General features: G+C 48.5%; 1 protein-coding gene across 4 annotated transcripts in view; it reads left to right on the forward strand.

Moving 5' to 3' along the window:
• The window catches only part of LOC134936845 (disintegrin and metalloproteinase domain-containing protein 9-like), a 211,728-nt gene that overhangs the window by 32,451 nt on the left and 156,360 nt on the right, over positions 1 to 22,917 (forward strand). For 3 of the 4 annotated variants that reach the window (XM_063932126.1, XM_063932127.1, XM_063932129.1), the window contains exon 8: positions 16,544 to 16,609. The exons of the other annotated variant lie outside the window; for it this stretch is intronic. In XM_063932126.1, the coding sequence (XP_063788196.1) occupies positions 16,544 to 16,609 (66 nt within the window). The remainder of the gene's footprint in view (positions 1 to 16,543; positions 16,610 to 22,917) is intronic. 4 annotated transcript variants of the gene reach the window in all.

The raw sequence follows: 22,917 nt of genomic DNA on the forward strand, positions 1-22,917 counted from the left end.
GTATAATCCCCATGGTCCTGACGGAGTCCCCAGCATCCACTTAGGACGTTAGAGAAAATAAGAATTTACTTACCGATAATTCTATTTCTCGTAGTCCGTAGTGGATGCTGGGCGCCCATCCCAAGTGCGGATTGTCTGCAATACTTGTACATAGTTATTGTTACAAACAAATTCGGGTTGTTATTGTTGTGAGCCGTCTGTTCAGAGGCTCCTACGTTTGTCATACTGTTAACTGGGTTCAGATCACAAGTTATACGGTGTGATTGGTGTGGCTGGTATGAGTCTTACCCGGGATTCAATATCCTTCCTTATTGTGTACGCTCGTCCGGGCACAGTATCCTAACTGAGGCTTGGAGGAGGAGCCAGTACACACCACCTAATCCTAAAGCTTTAATTTTGTGCCCTGTCTCCTGCGGAGCCGATATTCCCCATGGTCCTGACGGAGTCCCCAGCATCCACTACGGACTACGAGAAATAGAATTATCGGTAAGTAAATTCTTATTTATTGTTGTGGGCAGAGGAGCATGCCTGGTGGAATTAACCTTTGTTGGCCAAGACTGGTACTCCCACTTCTTTCTCAGTAGTGCAATAGGTTGCTTAGCATTAGCCCTGGGGCTGCTCATACCCTGGTAATTGTGTACAAGTAGGTCTGGGTGAAGTGCCGACATCTTGCCAGGATTTGGTTCACCATCTACTGCAGGTGACCAGGGCATCATTCTCATCACAGTTCAGCACAGTAAATCTGTAAAGCCTTATGCGGCGATGAAGACATCACTCATGTACATGCATCCCTGATAAGGGGTATTTGCCCATACCCCATGTTTAAATCTAGGGTAGACAGTGACACCAAACTGGCCCTCTCAGCTGTTTAAGTTCCTTCACCTAGGGCAAGGGTTATGTGCCCATCACTGCCACCTCATATATTCATTGATAGTCTATACAGAAACCCAGTTGTCTGGAAACTGTGGATGGTGCCACGGGCGGATTGGGATGGAAAACCAGCACAGGAAATTTATGGAAGCAGCTCTAATGAGGGTACGGTCTGATGAGGGGGTGGGGTCGGTTTAAGGGGGCGGGATCCCTCCTTATAGAGCCTGATTGTACGCAACTGTGGCCTTCCTTGCATCTTTTGCTGCCGTTGTGTCTGAGACGAGGGGCAGATTGTGAATTAAAATTTTGAAGAAGTGGCCTGAAATGGGCAGCACAAGGGGCATAACATACCGTGTAGCCATGGCAGCTTCACTGGATGGCAGAGTTGCTATACTGCAGAGATGGAATTACAGAATGAATGGGGACAATGCAGTGTACTGAGGTGGTCATTCCGAGTTGATCGCTTGCTAGCAGTTTGTCTCTTACGTCCTAGAGGATGCTGGGGACTCCGTAAGGACCATGGGGGAATAGACGGGCTCCGCAGGAGACATGGGCACTAAAAAGAACTTTAGATATGGGTGTGCACTGGCTCCTCCCTCTATGCCCCTCCTCCAGACCTCAGTTTGATACTGTGCCCAGAGGAGACTGGGTGCATTACAGGGAGCTCTCCTGGGTTTCCTGAAAGAAAAATATTTTTTGTTAGGTTTTTTATTTTCAGGGAGCCTGCTGGCAACAGGCTCCCTGCATCGAGGGACTGAGGAGAGAGAAGCAGTCCTACTTAAATGCTAGGCTCTGCTTCTTAGGCTACTGGACACCATTAGCTCCAGAGGGAGTCGGAACGCATGTCTGTCCTAGCTGTTCGTCCCGGAGGAGGACGGCGGCGCGGCTCCGGGACGAACAGCTAGCGTCCTCCTCCTCCTCACAGAGCGGGAAGATAGAAGCCGGGTGAGTATAAGAAGATAGAAGACTTCAGAGGCGGCAGAAGACTTCAGATCTTCACTGAGGTAATGTGCAGCGGTAACGCTGCGCGCCACTGCTCCCACACAAAACACACACGGCAAACACTGTAAGGGTGCAGGGCGCAGGGGGGGGGGCGCCCTGGGCAGCAATTTACACCTCTGTGACTGGTAAAACTAGATATATTAGCTCTGTGGGCTGTATATGGGTATCCCCCGCCAGTTTTTGAATGGATTCGAGCGGGACCGAAGCCCGCCGCTGAGGGGGCGGAGCTTGATCCTCAGCATTCACCAGCGCCATTTTTCTCCACAGCACACGCTGAGAAGCTGGCTCCCCGGACTCTCCACTGCTGAACACGATGACAGAGGGGTTTAAAGAAGGGGGGGGGGGGCACATAATTTGGCGCAATCAAGATATATATATATATATATATATATATATATATATATATATATAAAAAGGCGCTATCTGGGAATTTTGGTTTCCAAAGTTATTGGCGCTGGGTGTGTGCTGGCATACTCTCTCTCTGTCTCTCCTAAGGGCCTTGTGGGGGAACTGTCTCCAGATTAGAGATTCCCTGTGTGTGTGGGGTGTCGGTACGCGTGTGTTGGCATGTCTGAAGCGGAAGGCTCTTCTAGGGAGGAGGTGGAGCAAATGAGTGTGGTGTCTCCGTCGTCAACGCCGACACCTGACTGGTTGGATATGTGGAATGTTTTAAATGCAAATGTGAATTTATTACACAAGAGGTTGGACAAAGCAGAGTCCAGGGAATGTACTTTTACTATGTCGCAGGGGCCTTCTGGGTCTCAAAAGCGCCCACTATCCCAGGTTGTAGACACGAATACCGACACGGATTCTGACTCCAGTGTTGACTATGATGATGCGAAGTTACAGCCAAAATTGGCTAAAAGTATTCATTATATGATTATTGCAATAAAAGAGGTGTTGCATATCACAGACGACCCCTCTGTCCCTGACATGAGGGTGCGCATGTATAAGGAAAAGAAACCTGAGGTAACCTTTCCCCCTTCTCATGAGCTGAACGAGTTATTTGAAAAGGATTGGGAATCTCCGGACAAAAAACTGCAGATTCCCAAAAGGATTCTTATGGCGTATCCTTTCCCGGCTAAGGACAGGATACGGTGGGAATCCTCCCCAAGGGTGGACAAAGCATTGAAACGCTTATCCAAAAAGGTAGCGCTGCCATCTCAAGATACCGCAACCCTCAAGGATCCTGCTGATCGCAGGCAGGAGACTACCTTGAGGTCAATTTACACACATACTGGTACATTACTCAGACCGGCGATAGCGTCGGCTTGGGTTTGTAGCGCTGTAGCAGCGTGGACAGATACCTTATCTGCTGATATAGATACGCTGGATAAGGAAACCATTTTATTGACCCTGGATTATATTAAGGATGCTGTCCTATATATGAGAGCTGCTCAGATGCTGACTCGAAGAGGCATATGGAGGTTTTGCCTTACAAGGGTGAGGAATTGTTTGGGGAAGGTCTCACGGACCTGGTTTCCACAGCTACTTCAGGTAAATCAACTTTTCTGCCTTATGTTTCCTCACAACCTAAGAAAACACCACATTATCAGATGCAGTCCTTTCAATCGCATAAACCCAAGAGAGTACGGGGATCTTCCTTTCTTGCCAGAGGTAAGGGCAGGGGGAAAAAGCTGCCAACTACAGCTAGTTCCCAGGAGCAGAAGTCCTCCCCGGCCTCTACAAAATCCACCGCATGATGCTGGGGCTCCGCTGAGGGAGTCTGTCCCAGTGGGGGCACCTCTTCGACTATTCAGCCACGTCTGGGTTCACTCACAGGTAGATCCCTGGGCAATAGAAATTGTTTCCCAGGGTTACAAGCTGGAATTTGAAGAGGTGCATCCTCGCCGGTTTTTCAAATCGGCCCTACCGGCTTCTTCCCCAGAGAGGGAGATAGTTTTAAATGCAATTCAAAAATTGTGTCTTCAACAAGTGGTGGTCAAGGTTCTCCTGCTTCAGCAGGGGATGGGGTATTACTCAACCCTGTTTGTGGTCCCGAAACCGGACGGTTCGGTCAGACCCATTTTAAATTTAAAATCCTTAAACCTATACTTAAAAAGGTTCAAGTTCAAGATGGAATCGCTCAGGGCGGTCATAGCCAGCCTGGAAGGGGGCGATTATATGGTGTCCCTGGACATAAAGGATGCATACCTTCATGTCCCCATATATCCGCCTCATCAGGCGTTCCTGAGATTTGTTGTACAGGATTGTCATTACCAATTTCAGACGTTGCCGTTTGGGCTTTCCACGGCCCCAAGGATCTCCTAATAAAAGCGAGTTCAAGAGAGCAGTTGCTGAACAGTGTATCGCTTTCCCTGAGGGTGTTGCAGCAGCACGGCTGGATTCTCAATATCCCGAAGTCACAGTTGGTTCCGACGACCCGTTTGCCTTTCTTAGGTATGATTCTGGATACAGACCAGAAAAGGGTTTATCTCCCGATGGAAAAAGCCCAAGAACTCATGAGTTTGGTCAGGGACCTCTTGAAGCCAAACAGGGTGTCGGTGCATCACTGCACTCGAGTTCTGGGAAAGATGGTGGCGTCTTACGAGGCCATTCCGTTCGGCAGGTTCCATGCAAGTACTTTTCAGTGGGACCTTCTGGACAAGTGGTCCGGGTCACATCTACAGATTAATCAGATGATCAGCCTGTCCCCCAGGGCCAGGGTATCTCTCCTGTGGTGGCTGTACAGTGCTCACCTTCTAAAACAGAGGTTCTCAAACTCGGTCCTCGGGGGCACACACAGTGCATGTTTTGCAGGTAACCCAGCAGGTGCACAGGTATATTAATTACTCACTGACACATTTTAAAAGGTCCACAGGTGGAGCTAATTATTTCACTTGCGATTCTGTGAGGAGACCTGCAAAACATGCACTGTGTGTGCCCCCGAGGACCGAGTTTGAGAACCTCTGTTCTAGAGGGTCGCAGGTTCGGCATTCAGGACTGGGTTCTGATAACCACGGACGCGAGCCTCCGAGGTTGGGGAGCAATCATACAGGGAAGAAACTTCCAAGGTCTCTGGTCAAGCCAGGAGGCTTGTCTTCACATCAACGTACTGGAATTAAGGGCCATATACAACGGCCTTCGTCAAGCGGAGACTTTGCATCGCGATCTACCGGTTCTGATTCAGTCAGACAACATCACCGCAGTGGCTCATGTAAACCGCCTGTTAGGTGCCGCGGTCCGCGGCGCCGCTCAGTCTGCTTCCGGGCGACGCTCACGGCCGCCGCACCTCCCTCGCTGCCCGCCCGGCGCCTAGCAACGCCAGGACGCCGTGCGTACTGTAGCCGCCGGGTCCCTGGCAACGCTAGGACGCCGGGCGTCCTCAGCCGCCGGGTCCATGGCAATGGGGACGCCATTGGCGGACCGCGTTTCCCGTTGCCAGATAAGACTTATTAGTTGTTCGTGCAGCAGGGCAGCTGCACGGCAACTATTAATTAGGGTCTGGGGGCTGGTCTTGCTGGCCCTCCTGTCATTGGCTAGCAGGGCCTTTTTATGGGAGCCAGCACACTGCAGCCTCGCCAGTGATAGCTTCCTGTATGCTGTTCCCGCCTTGCAAAGTTTGTTCCTGGTCTGCTGTATCTGGTCGATCCTGCTCCCCGTGCTCCTGAGTCCTGGAGTTCTGAAGCCGGTCCTGGGAATCCTTCCAGTCCAAGTGAACCTGTTGCAGTCATCTGGGGGTTCTTGCTTATTGGGGTTCTCTCCCGGTTCCGTGAGTAGCGGCTTCTGCCGCGTGTTGTGGCCTAGGCCGCTTAATCCTAGCGTTTGTTTTGTTCTGGTGTTTTTGCGGAGGTTTCCGCTTTTCACTGTCCTACCCGGTACACGACGGTGCCGTGTGGGGTGTGGACAGTGGTATCTTTTGTTGTTCTTTTCCTTTGGCGGCGTGCCGCACATATATTTAGTTTTAGGGTAGTAAGTAGCCCCTAGCCCCTAGGGGTAGTAAGTAGCCCCTAGCCTTCTGTTTGCTTTAGTTAGAGGTCCCCTTGTTATTATCCTGTCTCGGTTCACACCTTGTCTCACTCTAAAACCTGGGGGCATCGGAGTTGGGCAGACCTAATCTGCCCTTCAAACGCGGCTGCCGTGGGCCCAAGAAACCATAGTCATGCAGGCGTGAACTGACCAAACGGGTGAAACAATGGAGGTAGGGTGCTAGGGGCTATTTCCATACCACCCCTTATTTCAGCGTCACATCCTGGTGCTCTGGACTCACTACGCAACATCTCTCCTGTTCTGAGCACCAGGAACGTAACATTATCACCGGCCCAAAAAGAATAAAGAGTTATTTGTATTTGGTGGGCCTTGAGATTCGGTCTCATGAATCCGGCAGTATTAGGACCGAATCCCAGCCAGCTTTTGGCCAACCAGATTCAGGAACTAACTCAGATGGTTCAGGATCTTACTCTTCGGGTGAGATCGCAGGAAGATCTTTTGCGAGCCTCCCCGAGTATCATTCCAGAACCAAAGATGCATCTTCCTGACCGTTTTTCGGGTAACCGAAAGGATTTTTTTAATTTTAAGGAAGCTTGTAAACTTTATTTTCGGTTAAGGCCCCGATCCTCTGGTACTGAGTCTCAACGGGTCGGGATTGTGATGTCTTTGCTTCAAGGCGACCCGCAAACCTGGGCTTTTGGGTTAAAAGCCGATGACGCAGCCTTGCTATCGGTAGATGCCTTTTTTAAGTCCTTAGGCTTTTTGTATGATGACCCTGATAGAGAAGCATCGGCTGAGAGCCACCTGCGTGCACTAAAGCAAGGGAAAAATCCAGCAGAGGCGTATTGTACCGAGTTTCGCCGTTGGTCGAACGACTGTGGCTGGAATGACCCGGCCCTGCGCAGTCAGTTTCGCCTCGGTTTGTCTGAAGTTATTAAAGACAGTCTCTTTCAGTACCCCGCTCCAGAGACTTTAGACAAACTCATGGAGCTTGCTATTAAAATTGATCGTCGTCTCCGGGAGCGGAGGGCTGAAAGAGGAGCTAGTTTCAGGCCTAGTCCATGTGTGTATACTTTCCCTGAGGACGTCGAGGAGCCCATGCATGGGTCTCTCCCGGCTATCCCCAGAGGAAATAACCAGAAGGCTAAATTCTGGTCTCTGCTTGTATTGTGGTGGCAAGGGACATGTCGCGCGCAATTGCCCGAATAAGCAGGGAAACGCTCTGACCAAGTGAATTGTGAGGGGGTTCACTTGGGTCTGCAATTGATCTCCTCTAATGATTCTGATAAGGGGTCATGATAAGGGGTATACATTTTCCTTCTCTATTCCCCTCCTTTTCTCTGTCTGATTCTATTGCTTGTATTATATTACTATATTTCATATCTTTGAAGCAAATGTATAATTTTAACCCTTTAGTGATTTATAATAATTCATCACTAATTGTGTACCTTTTATAAGCAAACCCACAGAGGTTGCATCTAGACATATATATCTTTAAATCATTAGGAATATTCTGTTCATATAAGAATGCACGCCAGTCATATAGAATGTAAATCATAAGAATGTATTTCAACAAACAATTGCTACTCATAGAATTCACTTTTATCATTAAACAGTATTGGTCAAATACAATGCAAGTCACCATATAATAGTTTCACAGATTTAAACTATATAAGAAAAGAACAGGATGAAAGAAGTGTGAATATGTATGTATGTACTGTGTGTATGTATGTATATATATATATATATATATATATATTTATTACTGGGGAGATATCACTCAAAGCACTCGGCTAAATCCTAGATTTATTGATATATATTGGAAACGATATATATCTTAGAGAAATACCTTAGAGGATTGGTTTTGGTATATGTATGTGTGTGTTTGTGTGTGGGTGGGGGAGGGGCAGCATGTGGCTGCATTGTCCACAGACCGCATGGGACAGAAGCTAGACTCCATTTTGGGAAAACTCCCATGATTCCAAAGTCTGTAACATATGGTTCAAAAGGGAATGCAAGCAGCCATTTTAAGTGTGCAAGTTCAAACACATGGCATTCTTTGCTATGCCATAGTCACTTAGCAGAAGCCATAAGACTCCACTATATTGCAAAATGTACAAGCTTCAACATAATGCATATGTGCTGATTTTACAATTCCAAGCCAAAACAGTATCTCAATAACCAGAGCATATTGTATGCTGTCCATATTATATGAACCATCACAAGACCAGATCACCAGGTAACCACAAGTATCAGCCTGCCATTGCTACAAGCACATGCTATATTTCAGCAAGATGCACTATATAAAACCACTACAATCTGTTATAAATCACCATCCACAAATGTATACCAGGAATGCTATGCTACAGATTGTGTACTGTTCCAATTCATTACAGATTTCATAGAGTATTATCACCAACACATAACAATCACATAATTGCACAAGTATCATTAACCTTAAGCCATTTGTATCTCCAAATTAACTATTCTATGTCAATCGTTTCACAACTACTTTACCACAAACACATATTTAACTATTCTATGCCATTAAGCCATGTGTATACAATACTTAGCCTTAGTAAGGAGATCGGTCCTGGTGATGAGCAATTCATGCTTCTGGAGGCTTTGTAGCTGTGTGCAGCTACTGTACATCTGCCTCAGTGGTTTTGGGAGAGTGCCCTCTGATTTCAAGTGTTCAGGTATACAACCTGTGGGTGTGTCTTTCACAGCATGTGGGCTAGCTGTATCAGTGAGCTGAGCTGGCCATGTGAGCTTGGTTATTTAAATGCTAATTGGCCAAGGCTACAGTGTAGGGATGTTAATTAGGCTTCAGGTTACAGAAGCCAATATTATCAATTCATTCCTTGTATGATAATATATGTCCCTAAAATGTATATAATGGAGTTACTCTGTAACAGATTCCTTATTAGTTCCTGTAAAAATTTCCTTTGGTAGTCTCAGTTCGTTGGTGTCGGCCTTCGTCGACAGTGGAGCTGCGGGAAATTTCATGGATCTTGGTTGGGCTCAGGCATTGGGCGTTTCACAGATACCTTTGGATAAACATATCACCATGCACGGCTTGGATGGTGGTCCGCTTTCTAATGGGGCAATCACTCACCGCACACCTCCAGTACAACTGACAGTGGGGGCCCTACATTCGGAGAAAATCGAGTTTTACCTTACCCATTGTCCGGCAGTCCCCGTAGTTTTGGGTCACCCCTGGCTTGCCTTTCATAATCCCACCATAGATTGGCGGTCTGGGGAGATTTCCAGATGGGGTCCCTTTTGTGTTAAGGAATGTATTTCCCGTCCAGTCCGGGTTGCGGCAGTCACCCCAGAACTTATTCCTTTGGAATATCAGGACTTTGCCGATGTTTTCTCCAAGGGTAATGCGGATATTCTGCCCCCTCATCGGTCCTATGACTGCGCCATTGACTTAGTTCCCGGTGCCTCTTTGCCTAAAGGGAGACTATATGCCCTGTCTGGGCCGGAAACTACGGCAATGGATGAGTATGTACAGGAGAGCCTGAAGAAGGGCTTCATTAGGCCCTCGAGATCTCCATTAAGTGCAGGGTTCTTTTTTGTTGAGAAAAAAGATGGGTCGCTCAGACCATGTATTGATTATCGGGCTCTGAATAAGATCTCTGTTAAAAACACCTACCCCTTGCCACTGATTTCGGTACTATTTGATCAGCTCCGTACTGCCGTTATCTTCTCCAAAATTGATCTTAGAGGGGCTTACAATCTCATCCGAATAAAATCTGGGGATGAGTGGAAGACGGCTTTCAGCACACAGTCGGGACATTATGAATACCTGGTGATGCCGTTTGGGCTGTCTAATGCTCCTGCTGTATTTCAAGATCTTATTAACGACGTCCTTCGCGACTTTCTAGGAAAGTTCATAGTCGTTTATTTAGACGACATTTTGAGTTACTCTGAGTCCTTTGAACAACATATTACCCATGTGCGACTGGTCCTTCAGAGGTTACGGGAAAATCATTTGTACGCCAAACTGGAGAAATGTGATTTCCACATCACAGAAGTGTCCTTCCTGGGGTATATTATTTCTCCAAAGGGGTTTTTCATGGAACCAAAAAAACTCCAGGCAATCCTAAATTAGGCACAACCCACGAACTTAAAAGCAATCCAGCGCTTTTTAGGGTTTGCAAATTATTATAGGCGTTTTATTCATACCTTCTCAGATTTGATTGCTCCTATTGTGGCATTGACTAAAAAAGGAGCGGACCCTTCTAATTGGTCGCCTAAAGCCAAGTCTGCCTTTTTGCCTTGAAACAGGCCTTTGTCTCAGCTCCATTACTCAGACACCCTAACCCGGATCTCCCCTTTATTGTCGAGGTAGATGCCTCAGAGGTTGGAGTGGGGGCTATCCTTTCTCAGGAAGACCTGGAGTCTCGGGAATTACACCCATGTCCCTTCATGTCCAGAAAATTCTCCTCCGCAGAATCCAACTATGATGGTGGTAATCGAGAATTGTTGGCAGTTAAATGGGCTTTCGAGGAGTGGAGGCACTGGTTGGAAGGAGAAAGGCATACCATTACTGTGTTCACTGACCACAAGAACCTGCAGTATATTGAGTCAGCTAAACGGCTTAATGCTCGACAGGCACGTTGGGCGCTGTTTTTTACTCGTTTCAGGTTTATCATCACCTTCAGGCCCGGTTCCAAGAATACGAAAGCTGATGCCCTGTCACGTTGTTTTCTTCTGGTTCACAATAACCACTCGGCTACTACCCCCATAGTCCCATCATCTGTCATACGGGCTGGCCTCACTCAGGATTTATTTACACAGCTAGTCCAGCTTCAGCAGCAGGCTCCCAGTGTCACTTCTGCAGATCGTCTCTTCGTCCCTGAATTTCTGAGAGGCACTGTTCTAGCTGAATTTCATGATAATAAGGTTTCTGGTCATCCGGGTATCACTAAGACCTTGGAATTAATCTCTCGCTCAGTGTGGTGGCCTAATCTTTCTAAAGATGTGAGGGAATTTGTCCGTTCCTGTCAGGTTTGTGCTCAGTACAAGGTATCTCGATCGTTGCCGGTCGGGCAACTCATGCCTCTAGCCATTCCTCTCAGGCCATGGTCACATATATCCATGGATTTCGTGGTGGACCTTCCTCTTTCAGCTGGGTTCCGAGTCATTTGGGTGGTAGTAGACCGTTTTAGTTAGATGGCCCACTTCATTGCTCTTCCCCGATTACCCTCCGCTCAAGGGTTGGCAGTTTTGTTTCTCTGCCATGTCTTTAGGCTCCATGGTTTACCCATGGATATTGTCTCGGATCGGGGACCACAATTCATTGCCCGTTTCTGGAAACGTTTTTGTGCCTCTTTAAATATGAAACTCTCTTTAACATCTGGGTACCATCCACAGTCTAACGGACAAACTGAACGTGTTAATCAGTCGTTAAAACAGTATTTACGACTATACTCGGCCAAACTTCAGAATGATTGGTCTGAATTTCTTCCTTTGGCCGAGTTTGCCTATAATAACTCTTGTCATTCTTCCACCAAGGAGTCTCCATTCTTTTCGGTCCTGGGCTTTCATCCTAGAGCCAATTCTTTTTACCCTCATTTTCCAGTCTCTTCGTTGACCTTAACTTCCCGTCTCAGAATGATTTGGAAAAAGGTGCACCTTGCCCTTAAGAAGCCTGCCTCCCGAGAAAAGATTTTTTCAGATAGGTTCCGACGCCCATGCACTTTTAAGGTGGGAGATAAGGTGTGGTTGTCAACCCGCAACATCAAGCTCCGACAACCCACGGCTAGATTGGGACCCAAATTTATTGGACCGTTCCTTATCGTAAAGAAGGTCAATCCAGTTGCTTTTCGGTTACGCTTGCCTAAATCACTCAAAATTGGCAATACTTTTCATTGTTCCCTTCTGAAGCAATATATTTCTTCCAGGAGATTCCCTCGGAAAACTTCTAAGGGTAGACCTCCGGTGGATGTTCTGGGGCAACAAGAGTTTTTGGTGGAGAAGGTTTTAGATTCCAAAGTTTCTCGAGGCCGGCTGTATTTTTTAGTTCACTGGAAAGACTATGGCCCAGAGGAAAGGTCTTGGGTCCTGGATAAGGATCTACATGCCCCTAAACTTAAGAAATTATTCTTTCAGGAATTTCCTCAGAAACCCTGCTTGAGGGGTTCTTTAACCCCTCCTCAAGAGGGGGTTCCGATAGGTGCCGCGGTCCGCGGCGCCGCTCGGTCTGCTTCCGGGCGATGCTCACGGCCGCCGCACCTCCCTCGCTGCCCGCCCGGCACCTAGCAACGCCAGGACGCCGTGCGTACTGTAGCCTCCGGGTCCCTGGCAACGCTAGGAAGCCGGGCGTCCTCAGCCGCCGGGTCCATGGCAACGGGGACGCCATTGGCGGACAGCGTTCCCCGTTGCCAGATAAGACTTATTAGTTGTTCGTGCAGCAGGGCAGCTGCACGGCAACTATTAATTAGGGTCTGGGGGCTGGTCTTGCTGGCCTTCCTGTCATTGGCTAGCAGGGTCTTTTTATCGGAGCCAGCACACTTCAGCCTCGCCGGTGATAGCTTCCTGTACGCTGTTCCTGCCTTGCAAAGTTTGTTCCTGGTCTGCTGTATCTGGTCGATCCTGCTCCCCGTGCTCCTGAGTCCTGGAGTTCTGAAGCCGGTCCTGGGAATCCTTCCAGTCCAAGTGAACCTGTTGCAGTCATCTGGGGATTCTTGCTTATTGGGGTTCTCTCCCGGTTCCGTGAGTAGTGGCTTCTGCCGCGTGTTGCGGCCTAGGCCGCTTAATCCTAGCGTTTGTTTTGTTCTGGTGTTTTTGTGGAGGTTTCCGCTTTTCACTGTCCTCCCCGGTACATGACGGTGCCGTGTGGGGTGTGGACAGTGATATCTTTTGTTCTTTTCCTTTGGCGGCGTGCCGCACATATATTTAGTTTTAGGGTAGTTAGTAGCCCCTAGCCTTCTGTTTGCTTTAGTTAGAGGTCCCCTTGTTATTATCCTGTCTCGGTTCACGCCTTGTCTCACTCTAAGACCTGGGGGCATCGGAGTTGGGCAGACCTAATCCGCCCTTCAAACGCGGCTGCCATGGGCCCAAGAAACCATAGTCACGCAGGCGTGAACTGACCACACGGGTGAAACAATGGAGGTAGGGTGCTAGGGGCTATTTCCATACCACCCCTTATTTCAGCGTCACGTCCTGGTGCTCTGGACTCACTACGCAACAACTCTCCTGTTCTGAGCACCAGGAACGTAACACCGCCAAGGCGGAACAAAGAGCAGAGTGGCAATGGCAGAAGCCACCAGGATTCTTCGCTGGGCGGAAAATCATGTAAGCGCTCTGACAGCAGTCTTCATTCTGGGAGTGGACAACTGGGAAGCAGACTTCCTCAGCAGACACGATCTACATCCAGGAGAGTGGGGACTTCATCAGGAAGTCTTCGTAGAGATTGCAAGTCAGTGGGGACTGCCTCATATAGACATGATGGCGTCACGCCTCAACAAAAAGCTACCGAGGTATTGCGCCAGGTCAAGGGACCCTCAGGCGGTAGCAGTGGACGCCCTGGTGACACCGTGGGTGTTCCAGTCGGTCTATGTGTTTCCTCCTCTTCCTCTCATCTCCAAGATATTGAGAATCATAAGACGAAGAGGAGTACAGACAATTCTCATTGTTCAAGATTGGCTTCGAAGGGCCTGGTATCCGGATCTGCAGGAAATGCTCACAGAAGATCCGTGGCCTCTTCCTCTCAGAGAGGACCTGTTACGACAGGGGCCCTGTCTGTTCCAAGACTTACCGCGGCTGCGTTTGACGGCATGGCGGTTGAACGCCGGATCCTAGCGGAAGAGGGCATTCCGGATGAGGTCATTCCTACTCTGATAAAGGCTAGGAAGGACGTGACAACAAAACATTATCACCGTATTTGGAGGAAGTATGTCTCTTGGTGTGAGTCCAGGAATGCTCCTCCAGAAGAATTCCATCTGGGCCGTTTCCTTCACTTCCTACAGACTGGAGTGAATTTGGGCCTAAAATTAGGCTCCATTAAGGTTCAAATTTCGGCCTTATCCATTTTCTTTCAGAAGGTATTGGCTTCTCTTCCGGAAGTACAGACTTTTGTGAAGGGAGTGCTGCATATCCAGCCTCCTTTTGTACCTCCAGTGGCACCCTGGGACCTTAACGCGGTGTTGCAGTTCCTTAAGTCTCACTGGTTTGAACCTCTTAAAACGGTGGAATTAAAGTATCTCACTTGGAAAGTGGTTATGTTGTTGGCCTTGGCATCGGCAAGGCGAGTGTCGGAATTGGCGGCTTTATCTCACAAAAGCCCCTATCTGGTTTTCCATGTGGATAGAGCAGGGTTGCGGACTCGTCCTCAATTTTTGCCCAAGGTGGTTTCATCTTTTCAAATGAACCAACCTATTGTGGTGCCTGTGGCTACGCGGGACTTGGAGGATTCTGAGTCCCTTGATGTGGTCAGGGCATTGAAAATGTATGTGGCCAGAACGGCTCGGGTGAGGAAAACAGAGGCACTGTTTGTCCTGTATGCAGCCAACAAGGTTGGCGCTCCTGCTTCTAAGCAGACTATTGCTCGCTGGATCTGTAACACGATTCAGCAGGCTCATTCTACGGCTGGATTGCCGTTACCAAATTCTGTAAAGGCCCATTCCACTAGGATGGTGGGCTCTTCTTGGGCGGCTGCCCGAGGTGTCTCGGCATTACAGCTTTGCCAAGCAGCGACTTGGTCGGGTTCAAACACCTTTGCAAAGTTCTACAAGTTTGATACCCTGGCTGATGAGGACCTTATGATTGCTCAATCGGTGCTGCAGAGTCATCCGCACTTTCCCGCCCGTTTTAAAGCTTTGGTATAATCCCCATGGTCCTTACGGAGTCCCCAGCATCCTCTAGGACGTAAGAGAAAATAAGATTTTAAACCTACCGGTAAATCTTTTTCTCCTAGTCCGTGGAGGATGCTGGGCGCCCGTCCCAGTGCGGACTACATTCTGCCAGACTTGTATATAGTTTCTGCTTACATAAGGGTTATGTTACAGGTTTGATCAGTCTCGGGCTGATGCTGTTTTGTTTCATACTGTTGACTGGTTCGTATATCCATGTTATACGGTGTGGATGGTGTGGGCTGGTATGAATCTTGCCCTTAGATTACCAAAAATCCTTTCCTCGTACTGTCTGTCTCCTCTGGGCACAGTTTCTCTAACTGAGGTCTGGAGGAGGGGCATAGAGGGAGGAGCCAGTGCACACCCATATCTAAAGGTCTTTTTAGTGCCCATGTCTCCTGCGGAGCCCGTCTATTCCCCCATGGTCCTTACGGAGTCCCCAGCATCCTCGACGGACTTGGAGAAAAAGATTTACAGGTAGGTTTAAAATCTTATTTTTGCAGCTATGCAAATCTATGCCGCCGCCCTCTGGGAGTGTATTTTAGCTTAGTAGAAGTGCGAACGAGAGGATCGCAGAGCGGCTACAATTTTTTGGGTGCAGTATTAGAGTAGCTCAAAATCTACTCAGCGCTTGCGATCACTTCAGACTATTCAGTTCCTGTTTTGACGTCACAAACACGCCCTGCGTTCGCCCAGCCACGCCTTCGTTTTTCTGCCACGACTGCATTTTTACGAATAATCCCCGAAAACGGTCAGTTGACACCCAGAAACGCCCACTTCACGTCAGTCTGCGGCCACCAGTCCGATTGAAAAGCTTCGATAGACCCTGTGTGAAACTACATCATTCGTTGTAATAGTACGTCGCGCGTGCGCATTGCGCCGCATACGCATGCGCAGTAGTGCCTTTTTTTGCCTCATCGCTGCACAGCGAACGAATGCAGCTAGCGATAAACTCGGAATGACCACCTGAGTGCAGTGAGTTGCCTGTCATGTGGGCGGCGGGGCCACATGTCAACACACAGAACAGGCCCCAAAGATACGTCGGCCTGCCTGGAATCTTCCTGGTGAGCCCTCTGGCCAATCCGCCCCTGGATGGTGCTGACTCCCTAGGGACAACATGATAGTATAAAGACCTCTATATCAGACATCTCTTCCACCTCCTGTTTAACATCCAATACGTGAGATGCCTGATTCTGATTGGCTGAGCAGCTCCACGGTCTGCATGATGGGCTACTAAGTGGCTACATCCATATACACAAGACTACCTGAGTGCTTCATTTATTTGTAAATAAAATGCTCAAGGTTTATTGTTTCGGTGACATTTGTTTAGACTAGGATTCAGCAAAAAGGGATTTGGAAATAAGATCAAAGAGCCTCCATGTTATTAGCACATCAACTTAATTAGCATTGTTGCCTAATAAGTACAATTATGGATAGTCTGACATTATTATTACCAGTTATTTATACAGCACACACATATTACTTAGCACTTTACAGAGAATATTTGTCCATTTACATCAGTCCCTGCCACAGTGGAGCTTACAATCTATATTCCCTACCACATGTACACACAGACACATTCACACTAGAGTTAATTTTGTTGGGATCCAATTAACCTACCAGTATATTTTTGGATTGTGGGAGGCAACCGGAGTACCTGGAGGAAACCCACGCAAGTACGGGGAGAATATTCATATTCCACACAGAGACATGATGGGAATTAAACCCATGACCTCAGTGCTGTGAGGCAGTAATGCTAACCATTACACCATCCGTACTGCCGGTCATCAAGAATGATTTTATATTTCATTGTTGTAGATGTTAAAATAGAATAATAATTGCTATTTATAATGCTTTTTAGTGTCAACTTTTTTCAGCTTAAAACATCAATTTTTGGGGTCAGACGTTATCTGAAAGTCGCCTTATTTGTAACAGTGGATGTGGTAAGTAGAGATTCCAACACTCATGCCGACACATTATGATCTCTATTCTTACGACTGCAAACACTGCCTAATTGTTACTGACTACTGTTACCGCTGCCCTGGACACCCAGCATTCACTGACAGCTGTACAACATGTGTATGCCGCATTATAATGGCTCTTCATATGGTGGCTGCACACTTTCACATCATATCATTTAGCCTGACTGCCAAACAACCGTGTCTGGCTACAGTCAGCTCTGTGTGTGCTGTGTATGCTTAAGTACCCACAATATTTAAGCTGTCTGTGAATAGCATTGATGTATCCAATGGCTAAATTCAGTAGATCTGGTAATTTGGTGGGCTGCATGTTTTACTTGAAGTGGACATAAATCAGTATACACAACTGGGGAACCTTCTCCTTTACCAGTGGGAGACAGGACAACATGAAAAACCTGAATAGCACTTTGTGTTTGGGAGAATGTGCCATGCCAGTCTTCAAGGGTGTCCTGTTGTTTGCTTACTGATGAGGTCATGGACATGGAAGACTGATATTCTTCTACAGTGGGGGCCACAGATATAGGGGGTGATATATTAAGTATTATAAAAGCTGGAAAAGTGGACCAGTGGAGAAGTCGACCAACCAATCAGCTTTGAGGTAGCATTTATCATGTACATTCTATAAAACTATAGAAGTTGATTGGTTGCTATGGTTAATTTCTCCCCTTCTTCACTCTTTACACTATTTGGTACATCTCCCCCTTAGTCTGTACAACCTGCTGCCTTCCATAGATTTTTTTCCTGCCACAATGGTCAGTGGAAATCCATACACACTATGTGTTTCAGGAAAGTTTGATATAAATTGAAAATAATGAATAACATAGCCCATGTGTGGGGCCAGGTTTATTCATCTATCCATACACTGTCTGCTGTGGCCACATAGGACATGTCTTGTTAATACAGTTCCATCATTAAAAAGTACTTAGATAACCGCATAAAACATATGAAACATACAGTGCATCCAGAAAGTATTCACAGCGCTTCACTTTTTCCACATTTTATGTTACAGCCTTAATCCAAAATGGAATACATTCATTTTTACCCTCAAAATTCTACACACAATGGGCCTAATGCAGACCTGATCGCTAGGCTGCGTTTTCGTACAGCCTGCGATTAGGTTTAAACTGCGCATGCGTATGCACCGCATTGCGCGGTGCATCGCACGGGTACAATGCGGATCGCCGCTCAGCGATGGGTTTGTGCGACAGATCCGTTTGCACGAGCGATCGCAAGGAGATTGACAGGAAGAAGGCGTTTGTGGGTGGCAGCTGACCGTTTTCAGGGAGTGGTTGGAAAAACACAGGCGTTCCCAAGCGTTTGCAGGGAGGGCTCCTGACGTCAATTCCAGCCCCGGACAGGCTGAAGTGATCGCAGTGGCTGAGTAAGTCCTGGGCTGCGCAGAGACTGCACAAGATCTGTTTGTACAGCTCTGCTACACATGCGTTTGCACACTTGCAAAGCTAAAATAAACTCCCCTGTAGGCAGTGACTATCTGATCGCTGCAGTGAAAAAATCGCCTGCTAGCAATCAGGTCTGAATTAGGCCCAATACCCCATAATGACGACGTGAAAAAAAGGAGATTTATGGTAAGAACTTACCGTTGTTAAATCTCTTTCTGCGAGGTACACTGGGTTCCACAGGGATAACATCGGGGTGTAGAGTAGGATCTTGATCCGAGGCACTAACAGGCTAAAAGCTTTGACTGTTCCCAAGATGCTCAGCGCCGCCTCCTCTATAACCCTGCCTCCGTGCACAGGAGCTCAGTTTAGTTAACCAGTCCAATGCAATAGCAGGTAAAAGAGACGACAACCGTAAGTAGCCACGTACACCACATTCTCACGACAGGAAAAGGTATCAGCGGCTAATGCCATACAAACCCAAAGAAGCTAAATGCGTCAGGGTGGGCTCCCTGTGGAATCCAGTGTACCTCACAGAAAGAGATTTAACAACGGTAAGTTCTTACCATAAAACTCCTTTTCTGCAGCGGGGTACACTGGGTTCCACAGGGATAACATCGGGGGATGTCCTAAAGCAGTTCCTCATGGGAGGGGACGCACTGAAGCGGGCACAAGAACCCGGCATCCAAAGGAAGCATCCTGGGAGGTGGAAGTATCGAAGGCATAGAACCTTATGAACGTGTTCACTGAGGACCACGTAGCCACCTTGCACAATTGTTCAAGGGTCGCACCATGGCGAGCCGCCCAAGAAGGTTCAACAGACCGAGTAGAATGGGCTTTGATGGTAGCAGGAGCTGGAAGACCAGCCTGTACATAAGCTTGTGCAATCACCATTCTAATTCATGTGGCCAAGGTCTGCTTATTCGCAGGCCAGCCACGTTTGTGAAAACCAAAAAGTAGAAAAAGAGAATCAGACTTCCTAACGGAGGCTGTCCTCTTTACATAGATACGGAGAGCCCGTACCACATCCAAAGACCGCTCTTTCGAGGACAAATCAGGAGAGATAAAGGCCGGAACCAAAATCTCTTGGTTAAGGTGGAAAGAAGACACCACCTTAGGTAGATAACCATGGCGTGTCCAAAGAACGGCCCGATCATGGTGAAAAATCAGAAAGGGTGACCGACAGGATAAGGCACCCAAGTCTGAAACCCATATAGCAGAGGCAATAGCCAGCAGAAACATGACCTTAAGAGTAAGCCACTTAAGGTCCACAGATTCAAGAGGTTCAAACGGAGACTCTTGCAAGGCCCCCAGAACCACCGACAAATCCCAAGGAGCCACCGGCGGGACATCGGGAGGTTAAATCCGTAAAACACCCTGAGTGAATGTATGAACATCAGGCAGAGTCACAATTTTTCTCTGAAACCATACCGACAAGGCAGAAATATGAACCTTGATGAAGGCTAGACAAAGGCCTAAGTCCAGGCCCCGTTGTAGGAAGGCCAAAAGCTTGGCCGTACTAAACTTGTAAGCGTCATGATTGTTAGATGCACACCAAGCAAAGTAAGAATTCCAGACCCTATGATAAATCCGGGGCGAAGCCAGCTTACGGGCCTTCAACATGGTTTGAATGACCGCCTCAGAAAATCCTTTGGCCCTCAGAACTGAAGCTTCAAGAGCCACGCCGTCAAAGCCAGCCGGGCCAAATCCTGGTATACACAAGGGCCCTGAACGAGGAGGTCTGGGCATTGCGGAAGCAGAAGAGGATGCTCTAATGAAAGATCCTGTAGGTCTGAGAACCAATGCTGTCTGGGCCACGCTAGAGCGATCAGAAGTAGGATTCCTCCTTCTTGCTTGAACTTCCTTATCACCCTGGGTAGAAGTGACACCTGAGGGAACACGTATGACAGCCGAAAGTTCCATGGAATTGCCAGTGCCTCCACGAACGCTGCTTGAGGATACCTTGTCCCTGCTCCGAAGACCGGAACCTTGTGATTTTTTGAGACGCCATCAGGTCTATGTCTGGTAGGTCCCACTTGTCCACTAGGAGTTGAAATACTTCTGGAGTGGAGGCTCCACTCTCCGGCGTATAGCGTCCTGATGACTGAGGTAGTCCGCTTCCCAGTTGAGGACCCCCGGAATGAACACAGCCGATATGGCTGGCAGATGGTGTTCCGCCCACTGAAGAATACTGGAAACTTCCATCATTGCCATGCGGCTTCGAGTGCCGCCTTGATGATTTATGTACGCCACCGTGGTGGCGTTGTCCGACTGTACTTGAACAGGCCTGTTCTGTATGAGATGCCGGGCCAGGTTCAGAGCATTGAACACCGCCCGCAATTCCAGAATGTTTATAGGGAGGAGAGACTCCTCCCTGGTCCACTGACCCTGAAGAGAGTGTTGCTCCAACACCACGCCCCAACCCTGCAGACTGGCATCCATCGTCAGAAGGACCCAGTTGGAGATCCAGAAGGGACGACCCCTGCTCAATCGATGGTCCTGTAGCCACCAGCTCAGTGACAGACGAACCTCCAGAGACAAGGAGATCATGTGAGACCTGATCCGGTGAGGCAGGCCGTCCCACTTGGCAGCTTCTGCAGAGGGCGGGATTGAAATTGAGCGTACTCCACCATGTCGAAAGCTGACACCATGAGACCTAGTACTTGCATCGCTGAGTGTATCGACACTCGCGGGCGAGAGAGGAAACGTTGAATTCTGTCCTGAAGGTTCAGGACCATCTCCTGAGACAAAAGCAACCGTTGGTTGTGAGTGTCCAACAATGCCCCCAGGTGCACCATATCTGCTGCTTTGAAGGTCCCAATGAGCACAGTGGCCTCCATCATCCGTAAATGGAAAAAGTTCGGAACCTCCAGGACTCTTCCTAGAGCTTGCCGGCCGTCTAAACTGAGCAATCGAGGGAGAAGGTGGTACAGGGACCCCACTAGACCACCAGGGCAGGGGCAGGGCTGTAACTACGTGTGTGCCAGGTGTGCCTGGCACACAGCGCAGGTGCCCTAAGGGCGCAACGGCCAGCGGCATGTAATGAGTCAAATTGACTCATTACATGCTGCCTCTGCTGTGTGCCGTGCGCCGCGCTGGAGAGGAGAGAGCAGCGCCGGGCAGCGGAGAAGGAGGAGGAGGGAGGGGGACTGGAGCCGCAGCAGCGCTATGTAATTTGTAGTAGCGCCGCTGCAGCAGCCCCTTCTCCTTCCGTATAGGCTGCCTGGCGCTGCTGTGAATGCTGGGATGCGCTTTCTTCATCCCAGCATTCACAGCAGCGCCGGGCAGCCTATACGAAGGAGAGGGGACTGCTGCAGCGGCGCTACTACTAATTACATAGCGCTGCTGCGGCTCCAGTCCCCCTCCCTCCTCCTCCTCCTCCTTCTCCGCTGCCTGCACCGAGGGAGCTGCCAGCACGAGGAGCCTGACTGCCAGCGGGGAGATGGTAAGTATCTCTCTCTCTTTCTCTCTCTCTCTCTTTCTCTATACTTTCTGCCACAATGTGTAAAAAGGGGGACACCATCTGCTGTTATGTGTAAAAAGGGGGACTGGCTGCCGCAATGTGTAAAAAGGGGGACACAGTCTACCGTAATGTGTAAAAAGGGGGATGCTGTCTGCCGCAATGTGTAAAAAGGGGGACACCGTCTGTCGTAATGTGTAAAAAGGGGGACTGGCTGCCACAATGTGTAAAAAGGGGGAAACTGTCTGCTATAATGTGTAAAAAGGGGGACGCTGTCTGCCGTAATGTGTAAAAAGGGGACGCTGTCTGCTGTAATGTGTAAAAAAGGGGGACGCTGTCTGCCGTAATGTGTAAAAAGGGGGACTGGCTGCCGTAATGTGTATAAAGGAGGACGCTGTCTGCTGTAATGTGTAAAAAGGGGGACGCTGTCTGCCGTAATGTGTAAAAAGGGGACGCTGTCTGCTGTAGTGTGTAAAAAAGGGGACGCTGTCTGCCGTAATGTGTAAAAAGGGGACGCTGTCTGCTGTAGTGTGTAAAAAAGGGGACGCTGTCTGCCGTAATGTGTAAAAAGGGGGACTGGCTGCCGCAATGTGTAAAAAGGAGGATGCTGGCTGCCGTAATGTGTAAAAAGGGGGACGCTGTCTGCTGTAATGTGTAAAAAGGGGGATGCTGTCCGTCGTAATGTGTAAAGGGGACTGTCTGCTGTAATGTATAAAAAGGGGGACTGTCTGCTGTAATGTATAAAAGGGGCTCTACTTGGTGTAGTGGCGCTACTGTGCAGCGTAATTTGAATAATGCAGACTACTGTGCACCGTAGTATGAATTGGTATTATTTTGTGGCCACGCCCCTTCCCCGTGAAGCCACGCTCCTATATTTTTTGCTCGTCTACGGCGCACACTGCCCCTATCTTGCATTGAAAGGAGGGGGGGGCGCGCCAATGCCGTTTCTTGCACACAGCGCTAAAATGCCTAGTTACGGCAATGGGCAGGGGCACAGGTCGGTTTCACTAAAAACCATTATACAATGGCCCACAGTACCCGGTGGTGAAGTCCAGCAAGGGGATAAGGCTCTGACCTGTAGCCTCTCCCCCAGCCCCAGGGCGCCATTTAGAGTAAATGTTCCCGCCCTGGAGCTGCATCTCTCTCTCTCCCTCACTCCCTGTCAGCGTATGGGCGCCATTACACATGCTGAGCTGATTCTGGGACTGTATGGGCAAAGCCTCCTCTGTAAAGCCGCCTGCATTATCAGCGCTGTGCATTTTACAGGACACTTAAGTATTCTACATGTCTGGTGACAGTGTTAGTTAAGAAACAGTGCATTACGTCAGAGTTATGTAGTACAAGTACCCAGTGATATACATCCAGTCTTTACTGTGCATTGATATATCTATAAGTCTATTTAGCTTTACTTAGTA

Source organism: Pseudophryne corroboree, chromosome 6, assembly GCF_028390025.1.
Source record: "Pseudophryne corroboree isolate aPseCor3 chromosome 6, aPseCor3.hap2, whole genome shotgun sequence".
In the NCBI taxonomy this organism is placed as follows: domain Eukaryota; kingdom Metazoa; phylum Chordata; class Amphibia; order Anura; family Myobatrachidae; genus Pseudophryne; species Pseudophryne corroboree.